At 40.4% G+C, this 18,047-nt stretch overlaps 1 protein-coding gene across 1 annotated transcript in view; it reads right to left on the bottom strand.

Annotated features, from left to right (window-relative positions):
* Positions 1 to 18,047, bottom strand: part of RLF (RLF zinc finger) — a 71,190-nt gene that overhangs the window by 6,811 nt on the left and 46,332 nt on the right. The window contains exons 6-7 of the mRNA XM_004591536.2: positions 6,945 to 7,081; positions 2,999 to 3,140 (exon numbers count right to left, since the gene is read on the bottom strand). Coding sequence (XP_004591593.2) covers positions 2,999 to 3,140; positions 6,945 to 7,081 — 279 coding nt within the window. The remainder of the gene's footprint in view (positions 1 to 2,998; positions 3,141 to 6,944; positions 7,082 to 18,047) is intronic.

Here is an 18,047-nt window from a genome sequence, read left to right as displayed (position 1 = left end):
TGTCTGAAAGTTTTCTATGTGTGACTGAAAAATGACAATTTCATACCACGTTAGTAAATCAAGAGAAACCTGGTTGAGACTTTGCTATGTAGGATCCTTGCAAGTCATATGTCTACAGATTTTAAGTTTTTTTATAAGTAACCAGAAATAATTAAATTGGAAGGGAGCTTTCCACAATCAATATGTGGAAAAGGATTCCTTGGGCCCAGCACAGTAGCCCAGCAGCTCAAGCCCTTGCTTTGCACGTGCTGGGATCCCATATGGGCGCCAGTTCTAATCCCAGCAGCCCCACTTCCCATCCAGCTCCCTGCCTCTTGTCTGGGAAAGCAGTTGAGGACGGCCCAAAGCCTTGGGATCCTGCACCTGCGTGGGAGACCTGTCAAGAGCCTCCTGGCTCCCGGCTTCAGATCGCTTTAGTTCCGGCCGTAACAGCCACTTGGGAAGTTAGTCAGGGGACAGGAGATCTTTATCTTCTCGTCTTTCCAATAAAAATAAATCTTTAGAAGTTGAAAAATTATAGCTAGAACTGGAAATCTCAGGATATAAGTAAAAACCATCTACTAATGGGGAAGAAAAGGAACTTAGGTTTTGTTAAGTGGAGTCACTAAAGGAATCTGGCTTGTATAGTTAGATTACATTCCTATATATACCTACACTTCAGGTCACAGCTATTGTAAGATATCCAACATTCACAGCAGAACCTTCCTAGCTGACACTGGCTAGAAAACTTCTCTTCAAAGTGGGGGAATTTCAATTAGAAAGGGATTCTACACTCATTACCCTTCCATCTATCTGTCTGTATCTCTTCCATTCTTCAACCCTTACTTAGGTACGGATTACAACAGAAAGTACCCAAGCCTTTAAAGAGAAATGGTTCTAGTGCTACAAATGGGCAGAAAATTCTGTGGCTTGTTTCAGAAACCTACTTCTCTAATCTCTAGCAGCTTTCTCATTTTCTCTGATTCCTTACAATAAGAACAATTCTAAAATATCTTCAGTGCCTTTCACACCTTTGCACAATCTCCTTTCCTTGGACGGGGGTTGAATTTTTAAATATGAAAACATTTCTGCAATTACATTATGGCAAAAGGAAGTTTGTGGCTGGCACTGAAGTCCAAAATCAGTTGACTGAACGACAGGGAGATAGTGTAGGTATCTGGCCTACTGGGTATGATACCCACTTTCCCAATGGGAGGGCCTTTTTAAAAAAAAAAAAAAAAAAAAAAAAGATTTATTTGTTAAAAATGCAAGGTCAGATATACAGAGAGGAAGATCTCCATGCAATTGTTTACTCCCCAAGTGACTGCAATGGCTGGAATTGAGCCAATTTGAACCCAGGAGCCAGGAGCTTCTTCCAGGTCTCCCACGTGGGTGCAGGGTCCCAAGGCTTTGGGCCATTCTCCTCCACTGCTTTCCCAGGCCACAAGCAGGGAACTCAATGGGAAACAGGGCTGCCAGGTTTAGAACCGGCACTACACGGGATCCTGGTGTTCAAGGCGAGGATTTTGATCACTACGCTAATGCTCTGCGCCCAGAAGAGCCTTTTTTTTTAAAGTCCAGGCTCAACTCATGATTTCAGATTCTAGTTGATATGTACCTTAGGAACAACATGTCAAGGTTCGAATGGTTGGGTCCATGCTACCCATATGGGGAGACCTGGGTTGATATGTCAGCTACCGGTTAGGCCTAACCCAGCCCCAGCTTTTTTAAGCATTTAGGGGGCCCGGTGGCGTGGCCTAGCGGCTAAAGTCTTTGCCTTGAAAGCCCCGGGATCCCATATGGGCGCCGGTTCTAATCCCGGCAGCTCCACTTCCCATCCAGCTCCCTGCCTGTGGCCTGGGAAAGCAGTTGAGGACGGCCCAATGCATTGGGACACTGCACCCCAGGGGGAGACCCGGAAGAGGTTCCAGGTTCCCGGCTTTGGATTGGCACGCATCGGCCCATTGTGGCTCACTTGGGGAGTGAATCATCGGACGGAAGATCTTCCTCTCTGTCTCTCCTCCTCTGTGTATATCTGGCTGTAATAAAATGAATAAATCTTTAAAAAAAAAAGCATTTAGGGAGTAAACTAGCAGATGGAAATTCTGTTAGGCTGCCTTACAAATCATTAAAACACAAACAAAAAACCTGAAAGAAAACTGGGGTAGGGACACTAACTTGTAAGAGGATTTTCCAGTCTTAGATTAGAACTTAGCCTAGACAACATCTGATTTTAGTCTCAAGATAACTGATCTTCCAACCTTCAGTGGAGAAGATTAAATCAAGATATTTCAAATAAAATGTTAGGATACCCCAGTATGGAAGGTTACTTCAAAGTGGCAGGAGCATAGAACGAAAGACACCAGTGTGCTTCGACCTTACTATACACCATCCATGGAAATTCTCAAAGAAACAACGCAGCAAACACTCTGAGTTACTCATGTGGGCATAGGAAAGGCTGTCACAACTTGATGCTAAAAACAAAATAAATATAGAGCAAAGTGAAAAGTTTCATACCAAACTCTTTAAGGCTGAACTCACAGAATACTTTTTTTTTTTTAAATACAGCACTTCGTTTCCTTCAAGGAAATACATGTATTTTAAAATATCTAACTTGTCTGCTTCTTCATACTTTGTAGACAGCTGATTCTGGAACTTTTATATTACTCCAAAATCAAGAGCTTACCATTCCATTTCCAAGAGAACGTTGTGAAAACACAAAAATTTCTGTTATTTACAGTTATTATGATCACTAGCAAGCAAACATCTCTGTATCAAATATAGAATACTGTTTTAGGAAAAGCAGATAATAGGGTATCTGAGGTGAAAGCCAACAAGCATCACACTTCCAGGGGAGATGGCCTATTGCTTCAAATCATTGCGTTCATTAAGCAAAACAGGATTCCTAAGAAGTCAAACTGCAGACATAGCCTGATGCGGCTAATTCCTAATTTCATTAAATCACATTTCCCCATATTCTCAATGAGCACAATCAGCATAGGGAGAATAAATCACTCACTTCAGTTTGTATGACTCTAATCAGGCAAAACAAATGTTGCTGTGTTTTAGCTATGACACCAAATTGACGACACCGCTCCAGGAAAGTATCTAAAGAAGGGTCGATTCTTCTTTGTAGTTTACTCCAAAAGAGGGTCAATTCCCTATTTAAAGAAAAAAAATTAAAGGAAACATTATGGCAAAATGTAAGAAACAACTGGCTTTTGTTGCCATCCACCATAATTCTAGTCTATCAGTTTGTGAAATTAAGTTGACAGTACAGAAAGTAAAAACCAGATGGAAAATGCTTTGTATTCACTACTGTTTCATTGTCTTTCTTTCTTTCTTTATATATATATATATATATATATATATATATATATATATATATATATACACACACATATATATATATTTATTTATTTACCTTACTTCAGTCATTTACAGAGAGAGAGCTTCCATCTCTGGTTCCTCTCTAAATGCCCACAGATGAGACAATCTGAAGCTGGAAGCCAGGAGCTTTGTCTGGGTCTCCACATGTGTACATGAGCCCAAAGACCTGGGCCATCCTGCCTCTTTTCCTGTCATTGCAGGGAGTTAGATCGGAAATGGAGATGCTGCGCCATGAATCGTCCATATCAGATGCAGGTGCCACAAGCAAAGGATTACCCTGCTATGTTACCTTGTTGGTCCTAATTACTCTTTCTCCTTAAATTTATTATGAATACTTCCTAAACATGCCCTGACTTCCTTTTCCTTTGAATATTGGGAAAAACAAAAACAGACGACTACTCCCTTTAATCCTCGCTTAAATCCCATTCTGTTACAACAAGTTTCATTCTATACAATGGTAACTAGTTACAAAGACTTAATTAAATACTGTTTTGTATTAGTCACTATGTTTTAACAAAGGTGATTCAAATTTTCATGTCTATGATGGGCTCTTGCTAGCTCTAAAATGTCATAATTCCCAGATTTTAGAATGTTTAAGCACTACCATCCAATAGGCAGAAATGGAACTCCTAGAAATGACTAAAATACAGGAATCCTGTGGCTGATGTTGCAGCACAGCATCCAAAACTGCCACCTGCTATGTGAGCATTCCATGTAGGTACAAGTTCAAGTACTGGCTGCTACACTTCTGATTCAGCTCCTTGTTAGTGGCCTGGGAAAAGCAGAAAATGGCTCAAAAAACTAGATCCTGGCTACCCAAATGGGAGAATCAGAAGAAACCCATGGCTCCTGGCCTTGGCCTTCTCCAGGTCTTTACATTGCATTATCTGAAGAGTGAAACAGAATATGGAAGATTTCTCTCTTGCTCTTTCGTTCAAATGAGCCAAACCAACCTCCCCAGCCTCAATCCTTCACATTATTGTGTTTATTTCATTTGTACTGCCTTCCAAACCACAAGATATGAAAATTAACATGGGTCAGCTTTAAAAATAGTCACTAGTCAGGCAAGGTGGGATGACTTTAATCAGATTTCCACATCTTAAATGCAACTTTCTAGGGGATGACATAGATGGCTCAACAGCTAATCCTCTGCCTGCAAGCACCAGCATCCCATTAGGGTGCTGGATCGTGTGCCAGCTGCTTCACTTCCCATCTAGCTCCTTGCTGTCTGGGGAAGCAGTACAAGATCTCCCAAAGCCTTGGGACCCTGTACTCCAGAGAAGGTTCTTGGCTCCTGGATTTGGATTGGCTTGGCTCTGGCTGGCTGTTGCTGCCATTTGGGGAGTGAACATGCAGATGGAGCATCTTTCTCTATAAACATGCTTTTCCAATAAAAATACTGCATATTCTAAAGAACAAGGAAAATCAAGAACTATATATGCTCAGAATTAAAGCACTTCTCAAAAATAAAAGCATATGAAATCTATCTGAAGACAACAAAAATTTCAAAGCTAATAAAATCTAATAAATTTTAAGTGATGTTAACTAGCTAAAATTCAGAAAATAAAGCTGAAACACCACTTTGCTAACATGGTACAAAAGATAGCTGAGAACTTAAGGTGTTTCAATTTTTAAAATAAATCAGAACAATATGTTTAATTTATTCCCAATGAAGTCTAAAGATATCTTCCCCCTCGTAAGTATAATCACAAATGGAATTTTGTAATACATTTTGTACTTGCATCCTGTGAAATCAACGACTTATTACTACCCAAACATATAAATGTACCTAGAAATAGGACAATCAGGGCATTCATGGGAGAATGCCAAAATGTTACCTAAACCATCCATTTGAATCTGCATACTGGAACGCTGAAATTGCCAACCAAAATAAACTTACAGCTCTCTGGGTCACATACATCCCTGGTGAAAATCTTTTCTTCAGTCTTTATGACAGTTTTAAAACTTGGAGACAACCAGGGACAGTATTGTGGTGAAGTGGGTAAGGCCACTGCCTGTGATGCAGGCATCCCACATGGGTTTCTCCACTTCCTATCCAGCTCTCTACTAATGTGCCTGGAAAAAAAGAAAAGTAGAGGATGGCTCATGTCCTTGGGCCCCTGAATCCACATGGGAGACCCAGAACAAGCTCCTGCTTCTTGGCTTTGGTCTGGTACAGTGCTGGCCATCTGGGGAGTGAACAAGCAAATGGAAGATCTCTCTCTAGTTCTGCCTTCCAAATAAACAAAAATAAATCCTAAGAAGGAAATAAAATGTGAAGGAGAAATGAAAAATGTGGGACTGCCTATGGCTCAAACAGATCAAAATTGCATGCAAATTTGTAAATCAGAACATGCATTTTTAGTAGAAAGCACATTTCATTTTTGAGGCTGGCAAGGTGGTGTTTCAGGCTAATCCTTTACCATAGGGATGCCAGTTCTACTCCTAACTGCTCCACTTCCAATCCAGTTATTTGCTAATGGCCCAGAGAAGCAGTGGAGGACGGCTCTGCACCAACATGGGAGACCCAGAAAAAGCTTCTAGCTCCTAACTTTTTGCTTACACTCATTTCTGTTTCAGTTTTCCAACAAAATATCACATTGATTAGGCGAAATATATTCAAGTTCCTTTACGTCTACATTTTTTCTCAAGGTAGATACAACTTAGGCAAACTGAACTAAAAGCCCTGTGTTTCAACGTCAGCACTACCATTTTTCGCCTGGACTCTGCAAAATCTCCAGAAATCTCCGATCCCTGTGATATTGTACTTTAAATACCTGGGTACAGTAAGCCCTTTTTCTCTGACCTCCTATAGCATTACCCATTATAACTAGATATGTAATGACAGAGACTTTTACTTCTATTTTTGAGGTTTCTCATGTATCAGGTTTGCTTTACTGGCCTAAACACATTAAAAACTGTCAGAGCCAACTCATTTAAGAAGATAACAATAAATGAAAACAATCTTAACATCAGTTTGTTTCACAATACACAATTCTATCTTCAAGGTAGGAGACATACATTAGAGGCAAGACAGTCATCTGTGTGAAAATCAAGAGGAACCAATTACCGTCTGACCAGATTAAACCAAACTGTTAACATCTTTTTTTTTATTTGAAAAGATCTTTTTTTTATTTGAAAGTCACATATACATAGAAGAAGAGAGAGAGAGCAAAGATCTTGTGTCCACTGATTCACTCCCCAAGCAGCATCATCAGCCAGAGCTAAGCCAAACTGAAGCCAGAAGCCCAGAGCCTCCCCTGGGTCTCCCACATGGGTGCAGGGTCCCAAGTTTTTTGGTCGTCTTCAACTGCTTTTGAAGGCCACAGGCAGGGAGCCGGATGGGAAGTGGGGCTGCAGGGATTAGAACTGGCGCCAATATGGAATCCTGGCGTGTACAAGGTGAGGATTTTAACCAGTGCGAGAGTATCGCACCGGGACCTGATTTTTCTCATCATCATTTCATCTGGTTAGATTTTAAATTCAAAACAAAACAATGCTTTACATAGATGCTAAACACTGTAATATGTACCAACAAAGGGAGTAAAACATTAAACTAAAGTAATCAAACTTACCAAGAACAATACACACTTGCAGTCTGGAGTTGCTGGGTAAGGTAAGTTGTACAAAGAACAAATGCTGTGTTATCTTGACCCTCAGACTCCAAATTACATATGATGTCTAGTACTTCCTTGCAGTCGACCTTTGCAATCTATCAAAAACAAAGCAAAACCAAAAACCAAAAACTAAGTATGAAAAAGAAAAAAGTGACTTGCCGATAAATTTGGCTAAACACATGTAATAAGTTCTATCATGAATCATTTTCTATCTTTGACAATTATTAGGGAAACATTAGATGTATGTAATTTTCCACTAAAGAATAATGGCTGGCTTCTGAAATAAAGAATTCATACAATATCAGATGTAGATGAACAGATACCATATACAGCGCCTTAATACAGACAAAAATACTTATGTTACATTCGAAAAATACAAATGAATATGCTATCACATAAATGTGTCAAATCATGAATACACTCAAGCTTTTTTCACTACATCACGATCTTTTTTTTCTGTTTAAGCTATTTCCTAAAGATAGCAATTCAGAAACTGCTTTTTAAAAAAATTTTGATATTGCTTAAATTGTTGAGGGGGGTGAACACTCATGTGGGGGCCTCTGATTAGGGTGGGAAGGGTCGAAGTATGGAGGAAGGTGAGTGGGACAAATGTTTCCATATTTTTTCTCCTTTGTCTACAGGGGCAGAAGAGGTAGGGGTAAGTCCTCTGATAACACATCAGAGACCCTGATGTGGGGAAGAGTGTTTCAGAGATTTTATCTGACTGGTTTTGGTAATTCTGAGATGTCATCAGCTTTGTTGCACCAGGATTGAGAAAATCTTTCTAAAGTCTATTGGCTGACCAAGTCCACCTTAGGGCGTCCATAGACCCCGTAATTTGCTGCACAACTTGGCCAAGATAACTTTTCCATCTGTTCTGCTTCAATCTTCTGATGAGTCATTCCATGTCCTCTATCATGTGTATCTAGGCATACTGTCCACCGCATGGGCATCAGCATATGATGAGGTCCAGACCCAATAAATGCACTCACAGGTAGGATCACATATGGTGTGATTTTCGCTGTGCCTTTGGTATGAGTCCAGCCAGATGAACTGGAGAGTTCACCAATAAATCTGGCCTGGGGTGACTTCAGATTTGACTCTTGCGTGTGCCAGTCAGTGCAGGGTCAGATTTAAGATACTGCTGAGGTACCTACATCCCACTTGAGGGTGCTTGGGTTTTGCCCTGCTCCATTTCCAACCCAGTTTTCTACTAATGTCTACCCCAGGAGGCAGCAAGTAATGACACAGGTAGTTGGGTTCCTACCACCCACATGAGAAATCCAAATGTGGAATTCTGAGCTCCTGATTCAGCCGTGTACAGCCCTGATTACTGGAGGTGTTTGATTAGTAAACTGGCAGACAGAATACTTTTTTCTTCCTCTCGTTCCGTCCATCTCTGCTGTTTTGCCTTTCAAATGAGCTAATGAGTAAAATAAATGAGAATTTTGGAGAGATTTCATTGTGCTTGGAATGGAGAGACTGGCAACATTTCAGACCTGCTGAACTATCGAAATCACCTGAGCAAGACCCTTAGAGCATGCCCCACATTGGGGACTTAGAATGGGTGGGAGGCTGGGTGGGGCTTCTCCCTTAATCTCTCCCCTTACCCCAGATACAGAAAAAAAATAAATAATCAGGAAACAATGGTCTTGCTTTCCTGTAGCCCTTGACCCTTTGCGCCCTAATCAGCTATGTAAACATTATCAAAATAATTACAAAAAAACCACAATTGCTACTAATCACAGCAGTGTACTGCTTCTAATGTCATTGTATCATCTTTTAAGAGTTTAGAAAACAGCCTATGAGACAGTGTCACATAATGCAATGTAATCAACAAAAAAAGTTAGAAAACAGAGTCTGACGCAGTAGCCTAGCAGCTAAAGTCCTAGCCTTGCATGTGTCAGGATCCCATATGGGCACCAGTTTGTGTCCCAGCAGCCCTGCTTCCCATACAACTCCCTGCTTGTAGCATGGGAAAATGGTCGAGGACAGCACAAAGCCTTGGGACTCTGCACACACGTGGAAGACCCAGAAGATGTTCCTAGCTCCTGGCTTCAGACTGGCTCAGCTCCTCTAGTTGCGGTCACTTGGGGAGTGAATCAGCGAAGGGAAAAATCTTCCTGTCTCTCCTGGTCTCCTCTCTGTAAATCTGACTCCCCAACAAAAAGGAAATCTCAAAAAGAAATAAATAGAAGTTTAGAAAACAGAAATGTATAAAGTTTCCTTTGTAAATATCTCTTAAACCTGTTTAAATTTGATTCCTTTATTACATTCACCAGCACCTGATTGCAAAGACGTCTATGTGCCAGACAAGCATAAACAGGGTTTTGAACAAGTTATACACACCAAGTCTTAGACTTCAAGGATGCTAAATTCTAGCAGGAAAGACAGACGCTAAAAAGGTGCTCACCTTACAATTTTTCAAACAATTTTTAAGTATTTTAGCAGTAAAAAAAAAAAAAGATCCATTTATTTTTATTGGAAAGTCAAATATACAGAGAAGAGCAGAGGCAGAGAGGAAGATCTTCCTTCTGCTGATTCACTCCAGAACCAGCCACAACGCCCAGAGCGGAGCCAATCTGAAGCCAGAAGCCAGGAGCCTCTTCTGTGTCTTCCATGCAGGTGCAAGTTCCCAGGGTTGTGGGCCATACTCGACTGTTTTCCTAGGCCACAAATAGGGAGCTGGATGGGAAAAGGGATTAGAACTGGTGCCCAAATGGGATCCTGATGCGTGCAAGGCAAAGACTTTAGCCACTAGGCTACTCTGCCCGGACCATTTCTATTTCAGAAAGAAAAATAGATCTCCCATCTATTGATTCACTCACCAAACAGCTGTGACAGCCTGGGCTTAATCAGGTAAAAGCTACCAATATGCAACTCCATCCCAGTCTTACACCTGAGTACCAGTAATTCAATCACTTCAACCATCACCTGCTTGTCTACCAGGGTGTGCATTAACAAGAAGCTATAATTAGTACATACACATTCCCCAACACAATGTGAATGTTCCAAGGGGCAACGTAACATTAACACCTGCATCAAATACCCTCCTTCAATTCACAAGTAAGCTGCAGTTTTGATAAATGCTACAAAGGACAAACTTGAGAGTAATTAGTAGGGATCCAGTAACAGGGCCTTATAAAAAGGCACTTAAGCTGATTGTTGAAATGAATCTTTCTAGCTCTACTTGAGAATATGACTAAAATTAGACTGTCAGTTGCATCTTGGGACTGGATGGTACCATAGGAGTTGATGTGTTTATTTGATTTCCATGAGAAATACCTCAATTGCCATGAGATTATCACTGTTTTGGATATTTGATGCCCCATTAATTGGATATAACTGGCAATTATAATGCTGACAGAGTTTGGAAATAGACTGTTCTTCATATTTTTATTACCAAATCAAAATGAAGATTGAGATCTAAATCTGTTTTAAGTTCTTATGTTTAGAAAAAGAGCCCCCCAAAACCTGAATTTCCCAGGAATTTTTAAAGCTTTTTTTTAAAAGATTTATTTATTTTTATTGGAAAGGCAGATGTACGGAGAGGAGGACAGAGAAGATCTTCCATCTGATGGTTCACTCCCAAGGAGAATGCAATGGGAGGAGCTGAGCCAATCTGAAGCCAAGAGCCAGGAACTCTTCCGGGTGCAGGGTCCCAAGGCTTTGGGCTGTCCTCGACTGCTTTCCCAGGCCAGAAGCAGGCAGCTGGATGGGAAGTAGGGCCACTGGGATTACAACGGGCGACCATATGGGATCCCAGGCGCTCAAGGCGAGGAGTTTAACCACTATGCTATTGCGCCAGGCCCTAAGGTGTTTTGTTTTGTTTTGTTTTTTTAATAGTATAAGGGATGAAAGTACATTTCTAAAGGGAGTCTTGATTGTTTGGAAAACTCTAACAAAAGATCAGTTACAGGGACAGACTCCCTACAAAAAGCCTCCAGTAGGGCAATCCCTAAGAGAAAATGTGGGATCAGATTGCTGCAGTGCCCATAGTAGGACAATGCTCCATAGATGCCACAGAGTCTCCAACTTGTGAGAACTAAACCATGGGCTGTGAACTACAAAGAAGGAGGATTCACGCTGATCTAATTGTTGGAGCCTAGTCACAGACCCAGTGCGCTCAAAATGTCTGATATGGAACTTCAGTATTTCAAGTTTGCTCTGATGTTTCTTAGTCTTGGACCTAATTAATCTTTTCTATTTTCCTCTCTTCTCCTTTTGGAATGAAATGTATACTCTGTAACTGTCCAGGCAAAAGCCAAGAGCCTGAAGCTTCTTTTAGTTCTCCCATTTGGGTGTAAAGGCCGAGACGTGTGGGCCATTTGCAATTGCTTTCCCAGGTACGTTAGCAGAGAGCTGCAGGGGAGCAATTAGGTCTTGGGCAAAGCAGGCATCACAACCCCAGCTCCATAATTTATTTTTCATTTTACAGAGGTTCACAGCAAAGGTAGTCTGCCTTGTGACTCAGATGACACTCTGCACTTCTAAACAACGCTGGAGCCTTACACTCTGGGAGGAAGGTAACTTTGTATTGTGCATTATAAAATGGACAAGAACCTTTAGGGGGACAGGAACAAAGTGATCGGTTCGATACCAGTTTGTGTGTCTCCGACTTATTCAGGCCTAATCCTCAAAGTCTTCAGTAAATAGTATTATTTTTCTACTGTACAAATCAAGAAGAGCCTACGTGCAGCACATGATTTGCTGCCTAGGTGTGAGCCCCAGCTCTAGCCCTGCATCTTGCTCAGGTGCATCCTGAAAGGCAGTCAGTGATGGCTGAATCACCCAAGTCCCTGCCACCTTGGTGTAGACTCAAACTGAACTGTGGTCTCCTAGCTTTGATCCGGCCCGTTCATACTGTTGAGGGCATGCGAAGAGTGAATCAGAGGATAGAAACTCTGTGTCCCACATTCTATGCCTTAAAAAAAAAAAAAAAGGAATAAGCCATGGAAAAGGCAAGAGTGAATAAGAAAGATATTCCAGAGATGAAGACAGTATTTCATTAAGTCTAAGGATAATCCAACAGTACTTTAGGAGCAGTAAGTTGAAGGAGTTGTTGAAGAACCTGTCGAAGACAGCACAAAGCCTTGGGACCCTGCACCTGCGTGGGGGACCTAGAGGAGCTCCGGGCTCCTGGCTTTGGATCAGCATAGCTCTGGCTGTTGCAGTCACTTGGGGAGTGAACCATTGGATGGAAGATCTTCCTCTATGTCTCTCCTCCTCTCTGTACATCTGCCTTTCCAATAAAAATAAATAAATCTATCTTTTAAAAAAAAAAAAAAAAGAGGGCCCGGCACCGTGGCCTAGCGGCTAAAGTCCTCACCTTGAAAGCCCCGGGATCCCATATGGGCGCCGGTTCTAATCCCGGCAGCTCCACTTCCCATCCAGCTCCCTGCTTGTGGCCTGGGAAAGCAGTCGAGGACGGCCCAATGCATTGGGACCCTGCACTCGTGTGGGAGACCCGGAAGAGGTTCCAGGTTCCCAGCTTCGGATCGGCGCGCACCGGCCTGTTGCGGCTCACTTGGGGAGTGATTTGTCAGACGGAAGATCTTCCTCTCTGTCTCTCCTCCTCTTTGTATATCTGACTTTGTAATAAAATAAATAAATCTTAAAAAAAAAAAAAAGAGTGGCTGACACTCAAATCTGATCTCCCAAGTGAGCTGCAGACACTCCACACTCCAAGCAGTGATGTTAAGTTGCTACGCTACAAAAAAAAAAAAAAAAAAAAAGAAGGTTGCTACGCTACAATACACACTCGTTTAAGTGTCTGCTTCAGGATCTTCACAAGAAGATACTTAGGTAACATTTGTTTAGCCAAGAGGATTTTGGCATAAGGCTGTAAACACCTGTTCCTTTTTGAATATTGAAGAAAAACAGATAAGACACAGAAATGAAAATAAGGGCCTGGCATGGTAGCCTAGTGCCTAAAGTCCTCACCTTCCAGCTCCAGCCATTGTGTCCACTTAGGGAGTGAACCAGTGGATGGAAGATTTGTCTCTCCTTCTCTCTGTAAATCTGACTTGCCAATAAAAAAAATCTTAAAAAAATTAAATAACTAAAAATTACTTCCATGTCAAAAACAAAATACACACACACATAAACATCCAAACCTCCCATTTAAAATAGAGTGAAAGTAACTGATGAGTTTTCAGAGTTACAAGGACTAGCTAGGAAATTCCTTTTAGTGGGTTGAAACCAAATTCATTTTCTGTCCTCAAACATGATCTCTGTCCTAAGTATTTACACTTTATACCTTGAGACAAGCCTGTAAATACATGTACCAAAACACAATATTTGTTTACCACCTGTTTTGTGTAAGACAAGCATTCCACAAAGGGAAATTATTTAATCACTTTATCTTCAGAGCCTACAATAGTGCCAGGCAAATGATGGAACATCGATAAATATTTGCTGCTGTGAAAGATAACAAGATAAAAACCTAAGTGGTTACAAAATGAGTGGCAAGAAAAATAAATGAGATGGGAACTAAAAAGAGTAGTAATAATACAAATGGAAGTAAATAGACTTGGAAGAAAATTGCTCTCTGGGGGCTACGAGAATCTAGATGAATAGCGTGACTGTCTGATGTAACTGTGAAGAATGATACCATTTGGCTGGCACTCAGAGAACTGAAGGCAAATTTTTTTTTTCTTAATTACATTGCATTATGTGACACTCTTTCATTGGCTCTGGGATTCCCACAACAACCCCTTTCCATACCCCTCCGTGGTGGATTCCTCCACCTTGGTACAGTATTTCAGTTCAAATTCAGTCAAGATTCTTTCATTGCAAGCATAGAGTTCAGCATCTTATTGTCCAGATAAATTCAATAGTTTCTGAAGGCAAAATTAAACAACATCAGAGCCTTAGGACAGAACACACTATCTGGAAGTCACATCAAGTAAGAGTTGGACAGTTTTACATGTTACAGAAATAATTACCTGAAAATTTATACAGACTGAAATTTAGGCTTCCTGCTAAACCTTACGTTTGGCACTTCTACTCCATAAAGCAAAAGCCTCTCAAAGGAAACCACACAAAAAGGGAAACATGAAGTATGGTACTCCTCACTGATTTCCACAAAGGTACCTTACACATTAACGGTAATGGGAGAATGAAGTATTTAGCCTTTATCTATGTAGTTTTAAAAGGAAATTAAAGAATGTTATTGTTTTCATTTGGATTTATACGCAAAACAGATCAACTGAAACCAGTGACTAGTTTAACTCCATTAAGATTTCTTCAAAAGAAAAAAAATTGATTTACTATTTTTACTTAAAAGTCAGAGTTACTGAGAGAGAGAGATCTTCTATCTGCTGGTTCATTGCCAAATGGCCAGAGCTGAGCTGCTCTGAGCTGGGAGCCAGGAGCTTCTCTAGGTCTCCTATGAGTGTACAGGAGCCCAAGGACTTAAGCCAGCCTCTGCTGTGTTCCCAGACCATTGGCAGGGAGCTGGATCAGAAGGGAACAGTTTAAGTGAAGGACTTAAACTGGTTCCCAAATTGGACATTAGCACCACAGGTGAAGGATCACTATGTGGATCCCTATCAGATTTTTCCTAATTATAAAAATGTTCATGATATAAAATTTAAAAAATGACCCTCCCCAAAAAGAAAGATGTAACAATTCAACAAAAACCCATCTAAATAGTAGGGTAAATTTTCTTAAGAGTATTATGTTAATGCACACCTACTAAACATAATGGGTTCAATAACTACTGAAAATAACATACATTTTAATAAAAGGTAGCATCACGCTGATTATATACTCTTCTTATCCCCTGTGTTATGTATTAATAATGATAGTAACTATTTCGGACACTTATTCAGATTTTCTTGGCACTATGCCACAAGTTGGTTATGTACTCATTGCATACACTATTGGCATCTTCATGGCAAACAAAATCCACAGCACAGACAGGTTAAGAGATTTCCTCAGATGTTCTGGTTGCAGAGTCCATATTTCTAGCCAGTGTTTGCACCAAGATGTTACAAAACTCGGTTTGATAACACATCATGATTTAATAAGAAGAAAACCTACACACTTTTTTATTCTCCCACTTGTGTATTTATGGAAGGCAAGCAATATGTTGATTGCTGATTTTATGATAACATTTAGTGAACTGAAAGGCCTGAACAGTAAATAGAACTAGCCAAGAACTTAAAACTGAAATAACATTCAGGATCATTCATTCTATATCCTCTTATGACTTTAAAAGACTTTTAGATTCTCAGTACTTTCCTCACAGTTGTCCCTTCTCAAAATCCCTTGCATAGCACAAGTCTGACAAACTTAAGGATAATGAAGTATAAATCATGCTTAAAAACAAGCCACCAATGGCATCTGAATTTACTAATATTAAAAAATTTAGGATAAAGGTATGCAGGTGCTATTGATGGATACTTAAAATGGCTAAAGTGAAGACATATCACCTCAATGACTTCCAGATGTAATGCTGCCATAGTTTCCTGTCTGGGATATAATGAGAAATAAAAACAAGGAGCTGTACTTGGTAAAAATCACCCGAAAACCTCCAAGTCAAGGCTCTTAAAAACATAACAAACATCTTCTGTAATGCACCGCTAAATATGCAGAAAGTAAAATAAATAACCAAAGGTAAGGAACGTGACTCACGAATTGTCCTAACTTGCTGAATCACTGATAGTTCCATTAACTAAGAGGCTAGGGTTATGAGTCTTAGCCAATGACAAGGCTTGGACCTGGAAGACTGGCTGTGATGGCTCAACTGGCTAATTCTCTCCTTGCAAGGGCCAAGATCCCCAATGAGCGCAGGCCCATGACCTGGCTGCTCCGCTTCCCATTCAGCTACCTGCTTGTGGCCTGGGAAACCTGGAGAAGGTTCCTGATTCCTGGCTTAGGATCAACTTAGCTCTGATCATTGTGGCCTTTTGGGAAGTGATGCAGTGGATGAAGATCCTTCTCTGTCTCTCTCGCTGTAGACGTTTTTACAATTAAAAAAAAAAAAGTTTACCTTAAAGTAGAAAATATTAACTGTGAGGGCTGGCATTGACTTACTGGGTTAGGTGCCGCTTGTGACACTAAAATCCCATAAGGGTGTGAATTTGTTTTCCACCTGCTCTACTACCAGATCCATCTCCCTGTTGACACCTAGAAAAGCAGCAAAAGATGGCCCAAGTGTTTAGGCCTCTGTCACCCATGTGGGAGACCTGGAGGAAGCTCCTGGTTCCTGAATTTGAACTAGACCTGGCAGCTGCAGCCATCTGGGGAATGAAACTAAAGATCCAAGATCTCTCTCTCCCTCTCTTTGTGTAACAGTTCAAACAAGTAAAACTTTAAAAACAAGATTCCAATTTTAATTATATACTTTGTAGTTATTCTTTTTCCAAGATTCATCTCAATATTTCTTATTTAAGCTGTACTTGGAATTTCTATCCTCTTGTTTACTTTTTCCTCTACTTCCACACTCAAATCCCTTTGGGTCCTGTTGAAATGTATTTGCCACTAGTGACTGTGTCAATTCCCAGAAGGGTAAGACTGGGGAGCAAGTTAGACCCTGTTTGTTCCTTTATCCATCAAGAGAACTGTGTCTATCAGCACATTGTAGTTCCTAAATAATCATGATTAAATTGAATCTCCATCTTACAAACTGTGACAAGAACTCTGACAACAGATATTTTGGCTCTTTAAAATAAAGAAATGCTTCATGTATAAAACTACATGTGTTATGCTATGACTTTTTAATGCAGAAAATGTGTTTCTGCAAAAATTTTCCCTTTCTAATAAATATTCACTTGGAACACAAGGCCTTTGCCAAATTTGTAAACTTCATTAAACAATATCTCACTTAATTCTGTACTAATGAAATGTTATAACCTTAAACCCCAGGATTCTATGAAACACCTTTCAGACCTACTGTATTTCTGAAAGTACTCACTCCTTAAACATCAGGTTCTGAATTTTGGCTTTCAGATGATCTAGTCAATTGACCTTAATTATATGTGTCTGACTACATCTTCCCCAGTAGAGGTGTCATATTACACATGCCCACTAATGGGATACCCACAGGTGCCAACATACAAAGTACTTCTCCCAGGTGTTGCTCAAGTTACTCTGCTCCAGACCTAAGCTGGAGTAGACAATAAATATGTATGTGAAATTCTGCTATCATGTGCAAAAGAAACCATCATTAGATCAGAGACAAATGAATTATGATAGTATCAATGTTCCTTTAAAATAGTTGTGTAGTGAGAGGCTTGTGCTGCGGTCTAGTATATTAAATCTCCGCCTGTGGCACTGGCATCCCATATTGACACCAGTTTGTGTTCTGGCTGCACCACTTCCCACCCAGCTCCCTGCTTATGACTGGGAAAAGAGATGACAGTCCAAGTTCTTGGTTCTCTGCATCTAAGTGGGAGACCTGGAGGAAGCTCCTGGCTCCTGGCTTCAGATCAGACTCTGGCCACCGGGATCATTTGGGGAATGAACCAGTGTATGGAAGATCTCTCTCTCTTTTTACTTCTTTCTTTATCTATGTAGCTTTTTCAAATAAAAATAAATTTAAAATGCAAAGAAAAAAAACTGGTGCATTTTGCACTGATGTATTTAGCAAATTATTCTGTTACAATGATAAAAATGTTTTCAATCATACCTTCTATATGTATAACACAATCAGTGGAATGAATACCAGGATGTTTCAAGCCAGAACATGGTTCACCAGTGCCTACCAATGGAAATAAGTACAGTGGGAAAAGGGCTAGGCTGGCCCAAGAGCCAGATGACTTGCACTCCAGCCTCGACTTTGACTTCATAATTAGCTTAAATTTTTTAACTTGTTATTAATAAACCAAACAAGATTACATATAAAATAAATCTGATTATCTCTCCATGTACACCCTATCCCTTCACTTTGCCATTCTAGTCAGTGGCAGAGCACCAATCTCACATTTGATCAAACTGACTGCTCCCGCCAGTTCTGTATCCTAGGCCAAAAGAATTCTTACATCAAAGCCCATATTTGTAGTGTCTATTATATGCCTGGAACTGTGTTTGACGCTTCACCAGCTATCTTGTGAG

Source organism: Ochotona princeps, chromosome 2 (genome assembly GCF_030435755.1).
Source record: "Ochotona princeps isolate mOchPri1 chromosome 2, mOchPri1.hap1, whole genome shotgun sequence".
In the NCBI taxonomy this organism is placed as follows: Eukaryota; Metazoa; Chordata; class Mammalia; order Lagomorpha; family Ochotonidae; genus Ochotona; species Ochotona princeps.
This window is presented reverse-complemented; position numbering and strand designations above follow the sequence as displayed.